Genomic DNA, 21,359 nt, shown 5'->3' on the forward strand with positions numbered 1-21,359 from the left:
GTACAGCTCATGTGAGGCAAGGCACAAGGGCTGCCCCTCACCCTCCAGCAGCCTGTTGCCCAGTAGGTAGGCAGGTCAGGGCCTATGGCACTATAGGGCAAAAAAATCTAGCAACAATGGCCATTTGGCCTGCAGAAGCTGGAGTGGAGGGAGACCATGGTAGGCTTCTCAGCAGTGTTGACAGCTACCTGGTAGGGGGACAGGGGAGGGGTTTCCTCACTGTAGGGATGACCCAATGCTTTTTTGTACCCCCTGATATAGTTGAAGGCCATCCCCTTCAAGGACAGGATGAGCTAAGGTGGCCCAGCCACCTGCAGTTCTTTTGTGGCTGTCATTCTAGTGTGGGGTCTCATCATACACACCTGAGACCCAAGTGACTAGCTCCAGAAGCACCATTTACTTATAACAGGGCAGCTTGGCAGCCCAGAAGACAGGCAGCTAGAGCAAGAATCAAAAGTCCTGGGTTTAAGGGCTGAATTTGCCATTTGCTTATGACATGGCAGTTTCTTGATCTGGATTATTTTTCTCTGTAGGGCCATGATTTCTCCCCTGATAAAATCCAGAAGTGGAACTTGAAGGTAACTATAATACTTTCCAGCTCAAATATTCCAAGATTCTGACATACCAGCCCAGTCCCACTCTGGTCACAGAAAATCTTCCCAGAGAGATGCCGTCTTTCTTTTCTTTCTTTCATTTCTTTCTTCCCCTTCCCCTTCCTTCCCTTCCTTCCTTCCTTCTCTCACTCTGTTGCCCAGGTTGAAGTGCAATAGTGTGATCACGGCTCACTACAACCTCTGTCTCCCGGGCTCAAGCGATTCTCCCACCTCAACCTCCAAGTAGCTACAGGCGGGTGCCACCGTGCCCAGTGAATATTTTCTCTCTCTCTGTCTCTTTTTTTTTTTTTTTTTTTTTTTGTATTTTAGAAGAGACAGGTTTTTGCTATGTTGCTGAGGCTGGTTGTCTACTCTTCTTATCACTAAAGGTAGAACTAAGCGGCACCACCCCTAACCCTACCCCAGCCTAATCATGATATTGCCACAAGCCACTTCTGACTACAAAGTAGTTACACTTTACATGAGAGATGCATTCCTAAAGACTTTGCCCAATTCTGATTAGTTTCTCATAGGAATAAATGTAAAATCTTACATTATCTTGAATATTACAAATAGTGAGACTTTATGAATTTTTTAGATTGCTTTTTTCAAACTTACATAATTCAGAACTCTATTAAATAAGACTTATTGTATGTTCCCTGTGGTTTTTTTTTTTTTTTTTTTTTTTTTTTGAGATTGAATCTTGCTCTGTCACCCAGGCTGGAGTACAATGGCGCGATCTTGGCTCATGGCAACCCCAGCCTCCCAGGTTCAAGCGATTCTCCTGCCTCAGTCTCCTGAGTAGCTGGGACTACAGGAGCATGCCACCACACCCAGCTTTTTTTATTTTTTATTTTATTTTTTATTTTTAGTAGAGATGTGGTTTTGCCATGTTGGCCAGGCTGATCTCAAACTCTGGACCCCGGGTGATCCACCTGCCTTGGCCTCCCAAAGTTCTGGGATTACAGGTGTAAGCCACCATGCCTGGCCTGAAATTTTTTCTTTTTAACCTTCAAAGAGAAGGAATGGTGACTGGAGAGAGAGATGATGACGTAGGGTCAAAGTTGGTGGAGAAAGACCATGGGTTTGAAGGACTCTACAGGGAAAACATGGATAGCCAGGTAAACCAGGGCTCTTTTCTGACTCCATAGAGAGGACCCAGCAACTCAATACTGTCTTCCTTTGTTGATCATTCTACACTGAATTTTAGATGGTTGGCCAATTAGAAGGTTAGATTTCTATTCTTTTCTTTTTTAATTGATATTATTCCAGGCTTAAATGCTGCTATTAAATGTCTAACTCCAAATTTAAAAATCTCTAAATAGGCCAGCATGGTGGCTTATGCCTGCAATCCCAGTACTTTGGGAGGCCAAGGTTGGAGGATTATTTGAGCCCAGGAGTTTCCAAGGCCAGCCAGGGCAACATAGTGAGAGCCTGTATCTACAAAAAAAGAAAAAATTAGTCAGGCACGATGGTGTGCCCCTATGGTTCCAGCTGCTCAGGAGGCTGAAGTGGTAGGATTGCTTGAGCCCAGGATTTCGAGGCTGCAGTGAACTGTGATCACACCACTGCATTCCAGCCTGAGTGAAGAAGTGAGACCCTATCTAAAAAAAACAAAAAACAAAACAAAAAAATCCCTAAATAGCAAATTCTCTCTATCCTTTGGCATATAGGAGCCATTTTGTGCTCTTCAAAGTGGCTGACAGGAATTTTCTGAGGAAGCTATGGTCTGAAACCAAACGAAGAATTAGGTCAGCTTCAAGTCTGAGACTTTGTGTTTACAGCCATACCTAAAAACTAACAGATGTGTCTTCCAAACCAACAAAATCAAGAAATTATCATGAAGATCAAAAATGGGTTCCAAAATCTTACCCTCCGTGTCCTTCCCACCAGCCCCTCTGGACTGCAAGAGCTTGTGGCTATAACTATTCATAGCCCATTTCTGGTTTCCAAGTAGCTCCCTTTCCAACAAGATATTACAACACTTTGAAAATTAGAGGCACCCCACCACTCCCACCCCAAAGAGCTATTCCCCGACGAGATGCTCCATTGAAATGGAAGGAGTTTGCTTTATAGCAACCTCCCTCATGGAATTATAGATGGGAACATTTAACAATACAGCATTTGCAACGGGCAGGTGAGAGCTGGCCAAGTTTTTAAAGGGGATTTCACAGGCCAGGTCAGCAGGGAGATGGATGGGTGAGCGATAGTGAGTACAATTATTTGACTTTCTGAGCTGTTCTTTTGAAGCCTCTATGTTTAATAGAAAGAAAAAGGATAATCCTCTTTGCCAACCTTTTGTAGCTCAATCTTTATTGTTCCCAATGAAACCCAAAGAAAACGGACAAGATTCATTTTGTCCAGAAAGCATTTGTGTATTTTATGTAGGTCTGGGCTTTGAACGTTGATAGTTAAGTGGGAGAAAAGACAAAGATTTCTCTAGACTCTGAGGAAATCAAAGGAGGAATTTCTGAAGCTCTCTTGGCTGACTCAAAAATCCTGGGTGGTATCCCCCACATACGCTTCCTTTGCTACTAAACTCAGCATGGAAATTAGCACAGTCCCACACAATGAAGAAAATTAGATGAGACCATAAAGAAGTGAGCCTGAAGACAAATTTAGACTTTTTTTGTAAAAATCGAGAATGTGATTTCCGGGACCAGGGACACTTTCTTTTGCTTACGGTCTCTCAATCATTTAACCTTCATCTTCAAGACACTGGCCTGGTCAGTGGGCTGGTTGAGCCAACCATCTGCAGGACTGTTTGTTTGATTCGGGGCCCATGAGAAGTGCTTGGTAAATATTTACTCAATTGGTAAGTCAAGTGGCCTGTCAGATGGTTTAAATAATCAGATATTAAAAATCACGGCTGGGCACGGTGGCTCAAACCTATAATCCCAGCACTTTGGGAGGCCGAGGCAGATGGATCACCTGAGGTCGGGAGTTCGAGATCAGCATGACCAACATGGAGAAACCCCGTCTCCACTAAAAATACAAAATTAGCCAGGCGTGGTGGCACATGCCTGTAATCCCAGCTACTTGAGAGGCTGAGGCAGGAGAATCACTTGAACCCAGGATGGGGGTTGCGGGAGCTGAGATTGCAACATTGCACTCCAGCCTGGGCAACAAGAGCGAAATCCTGTCTCAAAAAAAAAAAAAAAAAAAAAATCATTATCCATCTGGTTATTGTGCTGGGCAAAGTAGGTCATTGGGAACCACCTTATTGGGTTGTTTGCCAACCTATTCCGAGGGTGAAAAAATAAAAACATTAAATGCATTTTTGCCTATTTTAGCGAAAATACGTAGGATGGTCACTGTGGGAAGAACTGCTGAGAATTTGGGGAGCTGGTGACATTTTCTGCTGACAGATAAGTGTTCCTGAAACTATCTGGGTGCCAAGTCTCTGCTCTGGGAACGCCTCACTCTAGGGAACTATTTCTGTTGGGTTTTTAACCCTGAATTCTGAGAACAACAATTTTCCACCTGCTTGTGTCACTTTAACGCTGGTAACAATGTCAACAGTGGGTCTGGGAGATCCCCACACATCTGGGCTTAGAATTAAGGGGTGAACAGCGTTTCTGCAGGTGGGGGATGGGGTGGGGTCTGCATTCTAAGTCCAGAGAATTGAGAGGAAGAAAGCTACAAAAAAGGAAAGACCCCAGGCTTACTTGGAAGATGAGAGAGCTCTGATAGGAGTCAGACCAGACCAACCTGAAAAGTCTATGCAGCTATGAAGAAGCCACTCACACCTCTTCATGATCCGACAGAGATTTTCTTGTCTCCCTTCTCTGCAGAATCCCTGGAACGTGATCTGTGACATCTCCGCCTCTCTGCTCACCTACCCAGAACCCAGACTGCCAGCCCTGAGCTCAAGTAATGTTTGCCCTTCCTTCCATGGAGCTGTCCTGCTGCCACCAAACCCCTCCTAAACACACACACCATACATACAAAATCACTCACTGCTGCACATAAAAACACATCCCTGCAGACACAGGCACACATCCATCAGCATACAGGTGAGCATACAATGCACCACACACACCAATGCATGCACACCTGCACATGCATGTCAGGACACATCTACAAACACACAGCACCACATGCGCCAGCACATGCCCACAGGGGCACAGACACCTGCAACCACCAGAGCATATGGGTAAACACATGCTGGCGTGCACATTGCCAGCACCCACACTGACCTGCAACCCCTGGGGCTTGGGCTCAGGCTCCTCCCATAATGGGTCACCCGGCTCAGCTGCCTTCTCCCTGTAGCAGGCTGCTCAGGCCAATCAACCCAGGGGAACAGGTTGCAACCTCCACCCCTCCCCCAGTCTGTCTTTTCTACTCTTTCCCCTATCATATGTCTCTCCCATTCTCCACCATCATGCCCAACCCAAATGACGAAAGGGCAGGTCTAGCTGAGCACTGACATTCACATTCTGTCTTGGAGCCAGTACAATTTTGCATGGTGGGGAATTAGCAAAATACAAGATGACACAGTAGACTCTAGTGTCTACAGCAAAAGAGGGGAGTAGAGGTTTGTTAATCTTAAATGGTGATGTTGGTTTCCATTCTGAGCCCTCCTCCCCACCTGCCATGGCTTGGCAAAGGCAACAGCACCTACAGCCCATCACAGACATCCTGCTGCAGCACTTGAATACTTCCCTTCTTCCCAGCCCTCCTCTCAGCCAGCTTCGGGGGTAGCCCACTAAGAGTCTCAGATATTCACATCTCCAGCTGTTTAATGCTTCATGCATTTGTTCTGAGCACCAGAAAACCATCTTTTGCTTTGCTCTAGTCAACAGCACAAGGATTTGCACTACCTGCGCCAAGCCTGCAGGTGAACCCCAGGCTAAAATGTGACATAAATAATTGTGAATAGATTATAGACATTTGTCATTCAAAGATAACTCTCCCAGTCCTGGAGGAGTTCGCAAAAAAACAAATCTCAATTCAGAGACTGTGCGTGACGGTGTGCTGTTCTTTTAGAGAATCTCATACACATAAAACCTTCACACCACATGGAGATCCACTCTTACCAAGCAGATTAATTATGGGCAATTCATTTAGGGTAAAACCTCTCAAATATGATTTAACTTACATTTTACTTATAACCTCTGCATAAGGTGGCGTGGTGAGCAGTGCACACCTGCACACACAGGAGTGGGTTGAGCTGCAAATTGAGGCCCATCCCTCTCAAGTAGTTCCAAAATAGATACATTTTCTGAGAGTAAAATGGAAACCATGGATTTATCAGATTTGGAGAAAATGTAAGTTCTCCATTTAGAACCACAATAATATGTTCTAGAAAAACATAGTTCTATATTAATAACCTAATATTCATACTCAGCAGAAAATGTGTATCAAATGAGAATGTTCAGCATCAAAATAATTATTTTTTACCATAAAAATCGAGAGGAAAAGAGTAAGTGCTTAGTAAGGGGAATACCTTTAATAGTAGGCTTCAGAATTCAGTCTTTGGGTATATGATGGTGCACGGACCTGAGCGAGCAGCTGCACACTGTTCAGGGTGCGGGCCCTGTACAAGGGCCCCCAGAAACCATGCTTGTGGCCTGGTTCTACTTGTAGGCAAGTCACCAGACCTATGAGCCTCACTTTCTTCATTTATGAGAAGAGATAAATCCTGCTACTTTTTCTGCTACTTGCCATAGGATGGTTATGAGGATCCAGTAAACAAAGGCATGGAAACACATTTTGCAACTATAAAGGGATGGCTGCACTCAGAGAATGGCGGTCTGGACTGGCAAGGGTCCTGCTTGTCTTTGTTCTAAAGCTTTCTATTTATTTTTTTCTCCTTGAGCCTGAAAATTAGTTGCTGAGTAGCACAAATCATAACAGGCAAGCAAAGTGGACAGTGCAAACGCCTAACTTTTTCACCACTGCAATTTGGCTGCTTCGGGCAGTAATTTGCTTTCTCTCCAAGTCCGTTCTCACCAACCGAAGTCCTTGCATGGCACCCAATAAATCTGCAGCCAATGCACAAGCAGAAGGGATGGACTTTGTCCTTGGATTTTTCAGAGCAGAGGCTCCCACTTAGAACGTTAAAAATATTGTGATAAGGTGAGAGCCCAGATTTTAAAACTATTTGGAGAGGCAAGGAAGAAGGAAGTTCAGGCTCTGAATTCTGAGAGCCAATACCTGTGGGGTGGGGTAAGGATCAGGGGCTGAGTCATTAAACGTTCTTTAAAACTTTGTAATTTCAAAACCACACCCAACTTATTTTGTAGCTAAAAGGGATGTTCAACCCTCTCATCATTTCTTATCTCACAGATGCTAAAACTAAAGCCTAGAGAGAAATTTCTGCCCAGCTACATACTGCAATGTAATGACAGAGGAAGAAAAAAAGCATGTCAGTCCAGTGTTTCCCCATTACTGCACAGGGAAAATGATATTCTATTTTGCAGACTGGGAAACTGAGACACATATGCTAATGGTTCTGGCTTTCCAGGTGCCTTTTGTGTTTAGGCACTTCCGAATCAGATCTCCGCTCCACAGTCCCCTGCGTGAGGAGGCACCATTGCCGCCATCTCACAGAGGAAGAACTGGGTTCTGAGGTGGGGAGGGGAAGACTGCACAGGACTTCTGGCTCCAGAGCCTCCTCTCCCTCCACCATAGTGCCTGCTCCAGAGAAGACACAAAGGCTTGGAGATGGTCACAGAGAGTTAGAGAAACATTTTCTTTCCTTGATGGGATTGTTTTCAACAGAAGTCTAGCGTATCCTGCAAAATACTGTTTTACTTTAACCTATTCTTTCAATTGTCATTCCTGGATTTGCCCAAGAAAGTAACAAAAGCTACATATATAAAGATTTTCTTGTAGGATTAACTAAAATAACAAAAATTAGAAATAGTCCAAATGTACAACAATAAGGAAATAGTGAAGAAAATACGATGCATGGATGTTATGGAAGCTTACAATCACAAAGGCTAAACATGAAAACAATGCTTACAATAAAATATTAAGAAAAAAATCACTTGAAATTTTTTATGATAACTATAAAAAGATATGTACGCACTTGTAAAAAATGTTGGATTGGAATATAAAGAAGTGAGAATGCAATATTATTGGGCTGGCTTGTTAGGAATTTTGGAAAAAATTTAACTTCTTTCAGTGATTTTTATATCTTTATTAAAATATCTCAAACTAAGAGAAGAGAAAAATGTTGGCTACCTGAAATTTAGTAACCTGGATCAAACCAGACTAATAGTAAGTATCTTGCTTTTTCTTTCTATATTTTGAGGAAACTGGGTGACTGGATTGGATACTGCAATTTATACTATAATCCAGTCTTTTTCTACTTGATGCCTTTCATTAGTTTATTCTTAGTTCATTAGTTGACAATCTCCAACAGTGTTAGCCTTGTTTATTTTCTGCTTTTCTCCAGTGTTAAAGCCTAATCAGAAAAAAATGAGCATATTTCTTTATTTTTAGTTATACTGTTAGTTGAATCATATGAAATTATCCTTTTTGTAGATCTGAAATAAACAAATAGTGGAAATTTCATATGGTCCAACCAGAAAATTTTAATAACGGCAGGGTTTTATCTTAAACCATCCTTGCAACTCATTTCAAATAATTCTAATCACTCAAACTGCCCTGTCCCCTCCACCTGTTTAATTTTTTTTTTTTTTTTTTTTTTTTTTTTTTAAATACATTGTTTAATACTACATTCTCTAGCGGAAAGGTGCAAATAATGCCAATTCAATATACCTGCCAAATAAACTATTAAAGTTAATTTAATCATATGAAAGCATCTAGATCTCCTTCATTCACTCACCTTTTAATTCGTTCGACAATTCTTATTTTATTTTAATTTTATTTATTTTTTTGAGATGGAATCTTGCTTTGTCACCCAGGCTGGAGTGCAGTGGTGCGATCTCAGCTCACTGCAACCTCCGCCTCCTGGGTTTAAGTGGTTCTGCTGCTTTAGCCTTCCAAGTAGTTGGGACTACAGGCACGCACCACCATGCCCAGTTAATTTTTTGCATTTTTTAGTGGAGATGGGGTTTCACCACATTGGCCAGGCTGGTCTCAAATTCCTGACCTCAGGTGGTCCACCCGCCTCGGCCTCCCAATGTGCATCCAACAATTCTTATTGATACTTATTGCACATTGACTCTGCTCCAGGTACCATGCTAAGTGCTGGGTAGAACTGTGAGTGTGACAGGGGTGTCTTTGTTTTCAGGGAACTTAAAGTTGTTTTTTAGACCGGAAGACATACTATGTACATGCACTGACTAAAGTGATCATTTTGTTTCGATTAACAGGTCAAATGACTGGTTTAATTTTTTTTTTTAACCAAATTGAATGTTTGTTCAAAGTGACTAACACCATCACTTCAGTGTTAATAAAAATTAGCCTTGGCCCAAGCAGAGCTAAGAAATTCATTTTGAACTATTTCCGGTATTTATTAAATCAATTATCTGACCTATATAAGGTCCTAAGCCTTAGATAAATAACGGTTGGGAGAAAGGATTCCCAAAGTGCGTGTTTAGACCACTCTAATCTAAGAGACTTCCCTCAGGGCATCTGGACCTTTCTGAACAAAGCAAAGACACAACGCTGGGTAACTTTTGACTGGATCCAATAACAATTAAATGCATTTTTTTAAAGAACAAAAGCAAAAATACGAAGAATTTAAAATTAAGTAGAGCAGTGGTTATTCACCAAAGCCAGAGCTCCCCGGGACTGTTTCTGGGGGATGCTTAGCAGCAGCAGATGTGATCTCTAGGCTAGTAAGCCTAGGAAACGCTGAAATCGAAAAATGAAATCGCTCATTTGGACGAGCAGAGCTAGGCGATTGGAGGGCGAAGCAATCTGATGGTGAAAATGCCATTGATGAAAAATGTGTACTGGTATCACTTAACAGCTCGCCTGACATTCACCTCCCAGCAATGTTAGCAAAGATTTAGTGTTCAAGAAGTTTGCATTTAGATACTCAGTCGCTGTGCACCCGCAATAGCCCTTTGGCTTCAGAATCTAGGTGGCTACCCCGACAAGTGATGACTGCATGGATTTTGTTTCTAATTCCTTTCAAAGTGATACTTTGAAAAACTTTTGTCTATTAGCCTTATCTAAGATAGCTAAAATGTCAGTCTCCACAGAGGCAAAGTAAGTGGCACCGAGAAGTAAACAAATCCAGCCAATTCCCCTGCCCCCTATTTGTGGAATGGGGCATGGCCCCCATCTTGTATATATTTTTTCAGACATGTTTTTACTTCGGGAGAATATTCCCCTACAGAATAAGTATCTTTAAAAAATGAAAATGGTGGATGTAACAGTCATCCTATGACCAGCCAGAGCTTTGCTCCTTGTTCACCATCGGGCCGACCCCTGGGATCATTGTTATGTTTCTGTGCTGGTATGGGTGTGCCCAGAAATCAGAAGAGGGATGAGTTGGATTGCAACAGATGGAGAAAATGCCCACTGCTGCTTTACAACACATTGAAAGCAAATTAAGAATCCCAGCCGTGGGTTTCCATCTCTGTTTCTGGGTTTTGAGAACAAGAAGACAGTCCAAGATGTAGTAATAGTAATAGTAAATACAATTTTTACTTATTGGCTGTCTACCATGTATTGGACACATTACATTACTTCTCATTGTCACATCTCTGCAAAGAAGGTATTACAATTCTTTCTTTAGAGCTGAGAAAACTGAGGCCCAGAGAGGTTAAGTCACTTGCCTAAGGTTGCACAGCTAGGAAGCGGCAGCACTGGGACACCACCTGAGATTAGCCTGGCTCTTTCCACCACGTCCAGCCACCTTCCTAAAAGCAGAGCTGCTCACAAGCCTGGAAGCCTTGAGTTTCCCAAGGCTGCATGTCAGAGCTGCATCTCCTCACTGATAAAAGACAAAGACCACACTGACCGCCAGGTGCATTCTTGGCTACTGCAGAGTAGGGAGTTAGAGGGACTAAGGGCTCTGCAGGCACAAGTGTGCCCATGCCAGCAGGCACGCCATCATAGGTTCTTCTGCCCTCAAGCCCTGGTGACCGTCTTGGTAGATTCTCTCTTAGGGAGGCCTCATCATGTGGACAGACCAGGTCATCATTTGCTTTGATCCTAATAATCTGGTCGTTTCCAAAGAAATGCAAATGCAATAGCTTCGTAAAAAGTAGACATTTTAAAAGGGGAGTATGCAATGGGTCACTTAACTGAGCAAGAAGAGAGAGAAGACCTGACTGAAATGCTATATGCGGCCTTTCCGCTCATAGAAGACCGTGGAGGTGTCCCCTCAGGCAGCACAAGCACCACCGCAGCCCTCGGTGTTGAGGCCTCTCTGAGTCACACCTTGTCTTACCGTACCTGTTGTCTGGGCTATTATACTTTGAAAAACTTTTGTCTATTAACCTTATCTAAAACAGCTAAAATGTCAGTCTCCACAGAGGCAAAGTAAGTGGCACTGAGAAGCAAAAAATCCAGCCAATGTGCAGTTTTCTCCTCCTGCCCCCTATTTGTGGAAATGGGGCATGGCCCCCATCTTGTCTGCTGGTGGGGTTCTGTTTCCCACGCTTGGCAGCCACATCCACCCAGCAGCCTTTCATTTTTCTCTGTAACTTCACTTTGCCCCTACCTTGGTCTCTCCAAGCTGAACACAAATGGACCAGTGAGGAAACTGCAGGTAAAGACCCTAAAAGGTTACATGATCTCCCTGGTGGGGTGTCCCAAGGCTGAAGCTCAGAGGCTGGAGCTATTGCCCCTGGCTGTCTCCCCTGCAGTCACTAAATTCCAGCTATTCTGCGTCCCCTTGTCCCCAGCACATAAGGATGGGCTGCTCTGAGCAAGCTCAGGCACGTTCACTCTGCCACACTGTGTGTGTGACTCAGACCCCACAAGCCTCTTCTGAGAAAACAGCTGTGATCTGACAGAAACCCCTGCAACTGCACAGGCCTCAGAATCCCCCAGGCGCTGGTCCGGGCTGTGCCCTGCTCCCTGGTGGGAGCAGAAGTGCGCGTGCCCATGGCCTCTCCCGCCGTCCCAACAGGGCCCCTACACAAATTCCCACACCAAGGTGAGCTTCCCGGAGCGGTCAGGTGGGCCGAGGACACTTGCTTGCTCCACCTTCCCTGTCCCTTTAGATTGAAATTCAGCCTGCCCCACTTCTCAGGAAGATGCCACGAGGCCAATCCCCCCTGAGCAGTTTGTCTTGTCCTCTTTTCACTGGTTTTCTTCCTCATTACCTGGGCTAGAAAACATGGTGGAAGCTAAAGGCTTGCAGCAAAGCCGAGCTCCCACGAACGGGATTGAGGTGAGGAGCGAGCGCTCTTGTTGGCTGGGCGCTGCTCGTGGTGGTGACTTAACCAGGCACATCCTCTCATCTGCCGCATGTTCTGTCAACACCTGGCCCTCTGGCTGGGCTAGATGGCCGCCTAAGGAGCGGGTTGGCGTGAGTCACGGAGCCCGGGACGGTGCGTCATCCTGCAGCCCCAGGCGGTGGGGTGTGGGGACAGCCATGACAGGGTTGAGCCTAGGCACGGACCCTTGGCCATGAGGTGGCGAAGGCGCTGTGGAGGCTGCCGCCCGGTGCTTCCTGCCCTTGCCCCTTTGCTCCTTGGTTACCCCCACTTACTCCCGGGCCTGTTGGGGTGTTTGAGGCCATGACCTTGACTGACCAATGAAATCTTCTTTGTTGGCAAAGGAAGAAAACAAGGGGCTGAGTGACGGAGCCAGCCAGAGGGTGAAAGAAGCCGAAGAGACTAGAACGTCGCAGCACGAAACACGGCCTGGCTGACATTTTCTGATCCTGTCCAGGTTCTGTGAAACGCTCCCTCTCCGTTTCTCCACCCTGGGCCTGCCTCGTTTGCTCTCTTGTTTCCTTCTTCCTTCCTCTTATCACTGGAAAAATCTGTACCCAGAGGAGCTGTGTTTTCTAGCAGCTGGCTCTGAACTGATGCCCAGCTCGGCTGTGACAGAGCCGATGCCAGCACCGGGCCAAACCCCTCACTGCTCACTTGCCCATTGATTTGAGGAAGGCAGGATTCGAAGGAGACCCCAGCTCCCCCCCCACTACCCCCACACCCCCCTCCGCCCCCCCACCCCCATACACAAAGAGTTTCTAGAAGTTCCCTGCCGTGGACACATCGGCCCTACCTGTAACTGGGAACTGTGCCTGCAGGATGGCTGCGGTGACAAGCTCCTTCCACTTCATCTTGTCCTTTCCCTCAGAAAGGGGCTGGGAGGCAGAGGCTGAGGCAGCAGTGGCCGGGAGGATGAGGAGAAAAGGAGTCTCTGCTGGTTTTATTCTGCTGCTACCTCCCCAGGAAGTGGAGGACTGTGGGGCCTTTGAGAAGCACCTGCCGACAGGCCAAGAAACTCACACTCCCCGTTTCGGTTCACAGGCAGGAAGCCCTGGAGGTCTGAGGGTTTGGGGTGTGTGTATGTATCTGTCTGTCTGAATTTTGCTTTTTCTCTCATTTGACCGTTGTTTTAATGTTCCTTTTTTAAGAAAATAATTCTTGGCCAGGCCCGGTGGCTCATGCCTGTAATCCCAGCACTTTGGGAGGCCGAGGTGGGTGGATCACGAGGTCAGAAGATTGAGATCATCCTGGCTAACACGGTGAAACCCCATCTCTACTAAAAATACAAAAAATTAGCCGGGCGTGGTGGTGGGCGCCTGTAGTCCCAGCCACTCGGGAGGCTGAGGCAGGAGAATGGCGTGAATGGTAAGTGGAGTTTGCAGTAAGCCAAGATCATGCCACTGCACTCCAGCCTGGGTGACAGAGCAAAACTCCGTCTCAGAAAAAAAAGATTAAAAAAAAAATTAAAAAATAATTCTTATCTAATTCCTATCTTGATTGGTAAAGTCCATCTCTAGGTAAGTACAAGTTCTTGATGGATATAAGAACATTTGCCATTTTCCTAGACTCTCAAATATTTTATGGTGGCTGGTAAAATGACAGAGCCCTGGATTCAGAGTCAGGACAAATGTAGAGACAGATTCCTGGGGTTTTAATGGCATCTCTACCTACCACCTACTTGCTGTGTGGCCTGGAGTCAGTTACTCAACATCTCTAGACTTCAGCTTCCTTATCTATAAAGCAAAGAGCTGGAGTAGATCTGGGGTTGCAGATCTGAACTTGGCCTGAATTTGGATCATAGAATAGTTTGAAATACTGTAGCTCACATAGTATTTTAAACACTTGTGTTAGTTGCCAACATTTAAACATCAGAGTAATTTACAATAATAAAATGTTAAAACCTAGACATAGACTTCATCTAAAAATTGTAATATATCTATATAAAACAAATTTTAAAACATTGCTGAAGAACACCGAAAGGACTTGGGTAAATGGAAAGGCAGACCCTTCTTTGTCAGGAAGCTCTCTTTTAAGGAGACTACGCTTCTCCCTTGATTAATCAATCTATTTCATTGAAAATAGCAACAAAAAGTTTTAGGACAAGATAAGCTGATTCCAAAATTGATATGAAAAAATTAATGTACAAAAATAGCCAAGACTCCAAAGTCACAGCAATTCAATATAAAATTAATACATTGGACTTCATCAAAATTAAAAGCTTTTGTGCATCAAAGGACACTATGAAGAAGTGAGTCCTGCAAATCACCACATACCTCTAAGTGATGGAAACAGCATTCCTGTCGTCAGACTTGGTACCTACTCAGAGCCTAAATTGACCCCTAAGGGAGCCAATGACTTACTCTAGGCCACACAGCAAATAGGTGGTAGGTAGGGATGTCACTAAAGCCCAAGTAGTCTGTCTCTACATTTAGTCTGAGTCTGCATCAGTGAAGGTTGTCATCGACCTGGGATGCTAACACACTGATGAAGCCTACATCTACCAAAATGAAGACACAGTTGGGGAGGCCATCAGGGGGAAATAGCAGAAGGAAAAGTGCAGAGGAAGGATATCTTCTACTGTGGAAAGCTGTGGGCTACAAATCATGACCAAGAGCTGGTCTGCCCAAGCCTAGAGAGGATGCTCAAGGTCCTCCAGCTAGATTGTGTGGATCTTTACATCACTGAAATACCCAAGGTCCGTAAGCCAGGAGATGAAGTCTACCCTATACATGAGAATGGCAAATGGTTATATCACAAGTCAAATCTATGTGCCACTTGGGAGACTTCGGAAGCTTACAAAGATGCTGGCTTGGTGAAATCCCTTGGAGTATCCAGTTTTTAACAGCAGGCCAGCTGGAGCTCATCCAGAACAACCCAGGACTCAAACCCAAGCCAGTCAGCAACGACATCGTGTGCCACCCATATTACACCCAGACAAAACTTGAAATTTTGCCAACAACATGACATTGTCATGATTGCATATAGCCCTTTGGGGACCACTAGGAATCCCACCTGGACAAATATGTCTTCTCTGCCTTCGTTAAAGGGTGCACTTCTAAAAAGGTGCAATAAGATGACAGCTCAAGTTGTTTTGCGTTTCAACATCCAGCAAGGGGTGGCTGTCATTCCTAAAAGCTTTAATCCTGAACAGATCAAGGAAAACCTTCAGGCCTTTGACTTTTCTCTCACTGAATGAAGGACATTGAAGCCTGGAGTGAAAATGTCCGCTTCGTGGAAATGCTCATGTGGTGTGATCATCCACAATACCCATTTCTTGATGAATACTGACTTCAGAGAGTTCCTGAACAGATTCTTCCCTCCCACGTGTGGAGGATCTTGGGGCGCATAGTTCCCCATGGACATGGAAATGAAAACGTTTTATTATTTGCAAAGTGGTGATGGAAACATGCTTAGTTTTCGTGTAGTATAAGTGACTTTGACTCACCTATGTTAAAGAAAAAATGTTTAAATCTGTTGAAATAATTCTTAGGAAATTATCACCTAATATTTTACTAGACAAATGTCTTCTGGGTTCCAGACCAAACAGAACAAAATAAAACAAACAAAAATAACCATTAGATTCCAGAAAAGAACTTGAAAGGCAACAGATGACAACAAGCAAAAAGTAACTCATAAATGTGGGCAGTACCATTGTTAGTCTGAGTTCTTGAGCAGTCAACAGGACAACAAAGACAGCAGAGGGCCCCTGTGTGCCAGGGTGCTGGCAGTGGCCTTGAGGACTTGAACCGTGGACTGCAATACAGACACAGCCAAGATAAGATACAGACATGCATTATTAACAAGAAAGTGATTTGCTGCACCTTGAGTAGGGAGAGAGGGCTAAGTGTAGAAACGTCTTAAAATAGAGTCAATTAAACACCACAGTGATCAACAAAGCCATAAGGATTTTGTTGTTGTTTGTTTCTATCCGATGTATGTTTGTTTAGCCTTTACTCAACTTGAAGGATGCATACTTGCTGGTTCTCTTTTGCATCCTCAAAGGGTCTGAGTTTCAACATAACTAGTGGTCCATACTTGCGTTGTCTTATATTCACTCTTGCCACATTGATCATACAACAACCATGATGTAAAGTGGCTTGAAACAACCAACATACATAAATAAAACTCTGCATCATAAAGTATTCCAAAGACAGCTATTTTAAAAGAAGACATTTTATAAGGGGACTTTAGGAGACACATTGAAAGAAGAGGCTTTATAAAATTACCATGCTTAAGGCTTTAAGAGTGTTATTGGGATAGCTATGTGAATTTTGAGAAAATAGCAGGTTCAAAAGAACACTGGTAATTGTACTCTATGTGAATTTTTAAAGAGAATAAAATTATTAGAATTCAACAACAGAGATGTACCTATTTTCAGTTCAACTATGGAAATATATTCTATTCATTCATATTAGATCACTCTCACAGGGCAAGAGAGTTCTTCAAAAATTATACTTTTCCAAGACCAATTGCTTATAGATAATCTTCAATGGCCTGTACACATACATTTCTGAGAAAGTATTGCTTAAAAACTTGATCTATACTGATCGTTTTCACTGATTCCGATGTTAATACTTACAATGCTTGTCCTCTAGAAAATATTTGGTTCACAAGAAATCATAAAGTACGATGACAAAGAAAGAACAAAGAAAGTGAAAAGACAACCCAACCCACAGAATGAAAGAAAACATTTATAAATATACTGACAAGGGCCTAGGATTCAGAATACATAAATAATCCCTATGACTCAACAACAACAAAAAAATAACCCAATTAAAAATTGGCCAAAGATTTAAATAGACATTTTTCCAAAGAAGACATACAAATGGCCAATTAGTACATGAAAAGATGTACAACATCATTAGTCATTAGGGAAATACAAATCAAAACCACAGTGAGTCTCACCCACTAGGAAAGCTAAAATAAGAAAATAGACAATACAAGTGTTGATAAGGATGTAGAGAAACTGGAATTCTCATATAGTTTTTATGGGTTATATAAATGGTGAAGCCCTTGTGAAAAACTATTTGGCAGTTCCTCAAAAAGTTAAACATAGTATCATGTGACCCAGCAATTCTACTCCTAGGTATATACCCAAGAGAATCAGAAACCTAGGCTCACACAAAAACTAATAAAAGAATGTTCATAGCAGCATTATTCATAGTGGCCCTAAACTGGAAACAATTCGAATGGCCACAACTAGGAATGGATAAGCAAATGTGCTGTATCCAAACAATGAAATATGACTCGGCCATCAAAAAGAATGAAGCACTGTTACATGCTGCAACTTGGATGACCCTTGAAAACATGCTTGAGCCGGGCGCGGTGGCTCAAGCCTGTAATCCCAGCACTTTGGGAGGCCGAGACGGGTGGATCACGAGGTCAGGAGATCGAGACCATCCTGGCTAACACGGTGAAACCCCGTCTCTACTAACAAAAATCCAAAAATCTAGCTGGGTGAGATGGCGGGCGCCTGTAGTCCCAGCTACTCGGGAGGCTGAGACAGGAGAATGGCGTAAACCCGGGAGGCGGAGCTTGTAGTGAGCTGAAATCCGGCCACTGCACTCTAGCCTGGGCGACAGAGGGAGACTCCGTCTCAAAAAAAAAAAAAGAAAACATTATGCTAAGTGGAAGAAGCCAGGCACAAAAGGTCACATATTGTATGATTCCATTTATATGAAATGTCCAGAATAAGCAAATTCATACAGATAGAAAGCAAGTTAGTAGTTACCAGGGGATGGTGAGAGTGGGGAACTGGGACTAACTGCCAGTAGCTATGAGGGTTCCTTTGAGATGATGCACTTTGAGAATCGGACAGTGGTGATGGTGTGCAAGGTAGTGAATATACTAAAAACCATTTAAGTGTATACTTTAAAAGGATACATTTTATGTTATTCTAATTATATCTTGATACAAAAATAATGCTAAAACAAACACAAGAATAGTCAGAAAAATTCTTGCAAAGAAGAGTAAAGAGAGTGAAATAACCCTGCCAGATATCAAATATTAAAAGGGGCGTAATTATCATATAGTATTTAGGGTACTATAGACTTAAACATATATGGTCAATTGGTTTGCAATAAAGGTACAAGAAAAATTCAGCAGGAAATGGTAGTCTTTTCAACAAATGGTGGTAGAACAACTGGATATCTATATTGAAAAAAATTGACCCTCAGTTCATACCATACACAAAAATTATCTAAAATGGTTCATAGACCTAAATGTAAAACCCAAAACTATAAAATTTCTGGAATTAAATATAGGAGAAAAATATTTGTGATAGAACACAAAAAGTAAAAACCATCAAAGAAAAAACTTGTGAACTGGACTTCAACAAAATTAAAAGGTTTTGCTTTTGCTCACTGAAACACACCAGTAGGAAAATGAAAAAGAAGCCATAGACTAGGAGAAATTATTTCCGAACACATACATCAGATAGAGGACTTATACCCAGAATATGTAAAGAACTATTTTAACTCAATAATAAGGTAATCAACTCAATAATAAAATGGGCACAAGGTTTGAATAGACAATTCCCAAAAGAAGATAAATGAACGGCCAATAAGCATGTGAAAAGATGCTAAATATCATTAATAATTAAAGAAAAACAAGTTAAAACCACAATGAGACACTGCTACATACCTGTTAGTATGGCTAAAATTAAATAACTGGTTGTTATCAAGTGTCGCCCAGGATATGAAAGAACTGAAACTCTCATACGCTGATGGGGGTAATGTAAAATGGTACAACAATTTCTGAAAGATCTGGCAGTTTCTTTAGAAAGTTAAACATACACTAACCATATGATCCAGCCATTGCACTCATGTATCTAACCAAGAGAAAAAATATACATAAATGTGTATATATATGTCCATATAAAGATTTGTACATCAACACTCATGGCAGCTTTATTTGCAATAAACTACTGGAAAACTACCCAAATATTTATCAACAAATGAATGGAAAAACTAATTATGGTATATCCATTCAATGAAATAATACTGAACAATAAAAGAAAAATAAACTACTAGTGCACACAACATGGCTGAATCTAAAAATCAATATACTGAGTGAAAGAGACCAGGCTAAAAGAGTGCATATTGAAAGATTCTACTTATAGGAAATTCTACAAAATTTAAATTAATCTGTTGTAACAGATTTCAAACTATAAACTAAGAAAAGGCACTCGCAGCACTGTGATGAAGGGCTTAGTTCCTTAATACATAAAGAGCACCCAAACGTTATTCAGTTTTAGCAAATAATTTTTGAGTGTACACCAGGTGCCAAGCATGGTACTATATACTGAAGATATAACTGAGAGTTAAATAGACAGAATCCTTGCCCTCGTGAAATGTTCAAGCTGACGAGAGTCTAAAACAACGTTAGAAAAATGAGAAAAGGACTTGAACAGAGAGTTCATGGGAAAAAAAAAAGTAACACGTAGCTTTCAAATGAATGAAAAATTACCAAAATCACTCATAGTAGGTAAAAATCAAAATTAAAATTACAGTGGATACATTTATTTACAGATCAGATTGTTATCAACTTCTCCACTGGGTTCCGTCTTCCTTTGCTTCCCAAGGACATTGCCACAGAAATTATCTTTTTTCTCTCCTGTACGTCAGTATTTTCCTCTAAACTGGATCATTCCTATCAGTATACAAGCATGTTACTTCTCTCGTCTTAAAAAACTCAAAGACTTATATAGCATTTGCACATTGGAACTTGCCATATTTCTTATTGCTTTCGGAATCCAGTCTCCACACTAAGAAGCCTGTATCAACCCGCTGGAAACTCATGGCACAGCTGACAGCCAGCACTGACTTCCAGACAAGTAAGGCTCTCTGACATCATCCAGACCCAACTGAACCAACAGAGGACTGCAGCCATGTGAGTGACATCAGGTGAGACTAGACAAAGCACTGCCTAACTGAGTCCAGCCTAAATTGCTGGCCTACAGAATAATGAACTAAAACGGTTGTTGTTCTAAGCCGCTGAGTTTGGGAGGATTGTGACATACCAAATGATAACCAAAATACTCAATATCCCCATATCAATCTCAGGAATTGCTCTAATTGGCCCACCTTGGGCCATATGCCCACTTTTTGGGCTAACCATTGCTTCCAGGGGGTCAAGATGAGATTGGAGCTGGTAAACTCTAGTTAACAGCTTTATAGAATCATTTGTAATAGAAGAAATGAGGAGAAAGGATTCTGGGCATACATACAACAATGACTGTCCACAACAGCCAGCCTTGCCCTGGTGTGTGCAGTAGGATGGGGTTGGCAACTAGAACGAGGCTCACACTTTGCAGAGGGGCACACAGGCAAGGCCAGTAGCTGGAGCTGAGAGGAAGCTGGATAGAACGTGATGACTGGGAGCTATGAGTTTCTCTTCAGGGACGCTCTGGCTCTTCCTCATGACTGAATCCCTACTTCCTGATATATTTTGATGGGTGGGTGGATGGATAGATGGATGGATGCATGCATGCACGCATGGATGGATGGATGGTTGGGTGACCCAGTGAGTGAGTGGCTGGATGGATGAATGGGTAGGAGGGTGGATGGTAACATTCAGTATGGCAGGAAGTCCAATAATAAGTAGGAGGATGCTCCAGCTTCCTCTCAGGAAGAGCATAGCAAGGGAAACCCAGAAGCTGGTGAATGGAGCTTTTAGCTGGAAAAGTTGTCATTCTCATTAGAGAAAAAGGCCGCTGCGACTGACTGACTGGAAAATTGGGTAGCATAAAGAAAATGTAAAGACAAGGTATGGGGGAAGGGATTGGAGCTCAGGACTGGGACTGAACTGATGGAAGCCAAATGGCTACAGCTACAGGCAGGAACAATTCAAAGTGTAGGGCCAAGCAGAACACAAGCAGCCATGGGGTAAGAAGGAGATGCTGGTGCTAAATAAATTATCATAATTTTTCAAATAAATAATTCTGGTGAAGTAATTATTTTAACTTGTCCAGCATCTCTTCCCCTCCCTTTTTTGGAAGCGACCTCATTTCCCTTGGAGGGCAGCGCATATTCCCTCAACAAAAGTGGGATGTATGCCGCTGGCTGGGTCCAGGTATGGGCACGGGACCCCATGACAGCCAGTCAGGCATCATATCCTGCTGTCTACAAAGACTGGCTCAGGGAGGGCCCAGGAGAGCCCTTTTCAAGATTCTTGCTGGAACTCCGGGGAAAGGGGCGCCATCTTCCGGTGGAGAATGGTGATCATGGGGTAGTGCAGCCGGCAGTCGTGGAGGCCATCTATTTCCCACGGGGAGAGCCTGACAGGATGAGGCCAACAAAAGCAAAGCAGAGCTCAGAGACAGGAAGGCAAGGATGGTTCCCATTGTCCTCTTGTCAATTACAGGAGCCAATAAATACCCCTTTTTGCTCTTTGGGTCGATTCATCAGAATGTAGTGGGAAAGCTTTGCCTGCACCTAGAGGAGAGGCT

The 21,359-nt window shown here is 43.0% G+C and overlaps 1 protein-coding gene and 1 pseudogene across 2 annotated transcripts in view; one reads left to right on the top strand and one right to left on the bottom strand.

Moving 5' to 3' along the window:
• Positions 1-12,930, bottom strand: part of CD247 (CD247 molecule) — an 89,147-nt gene extending 76,217 nt beyond the window's left edge. The window contains exon 1 of one of the 2 annotated variants that reach the window (XM_023207078.1): positions 12,705-12,930. In XM_023207078.1, coding sequence (XP_023062846.1) covers positions 12,705-12,762 — 58 coding nt within the window. In that variant the 5' untranslated portion in view covers positions 12,763-12,930. The remainder of the gene's footprint in view (positions 1-12,704) is intronic. The other variant, XM_023207077.3, reaches the window with a different exon arrangement.
• Positions 12,824-15,199, top strand: LOC111539243 (annotated as a pseudogene).
• The last annotated feature ends 6,160 nt before the right edge of the window (positions 15,200-21,359 follow it).

Source organism: Piliocolobus tephrosceles, chromosome 1 (genome assembly GCF_002776525.5).
Source record: "Piliocolobus tephrosceles isolate RC106 chromosome 1, ASM277652v3, whole genome shotgun sequence".
Taxonomy (NCBI): domain Eukaryota; kingdom Metazoa; phylum Chordata; class Mammalia; order Primates; family Cercopithecidae; genus Piliocolobus; species Piliocolobus tephrosceles.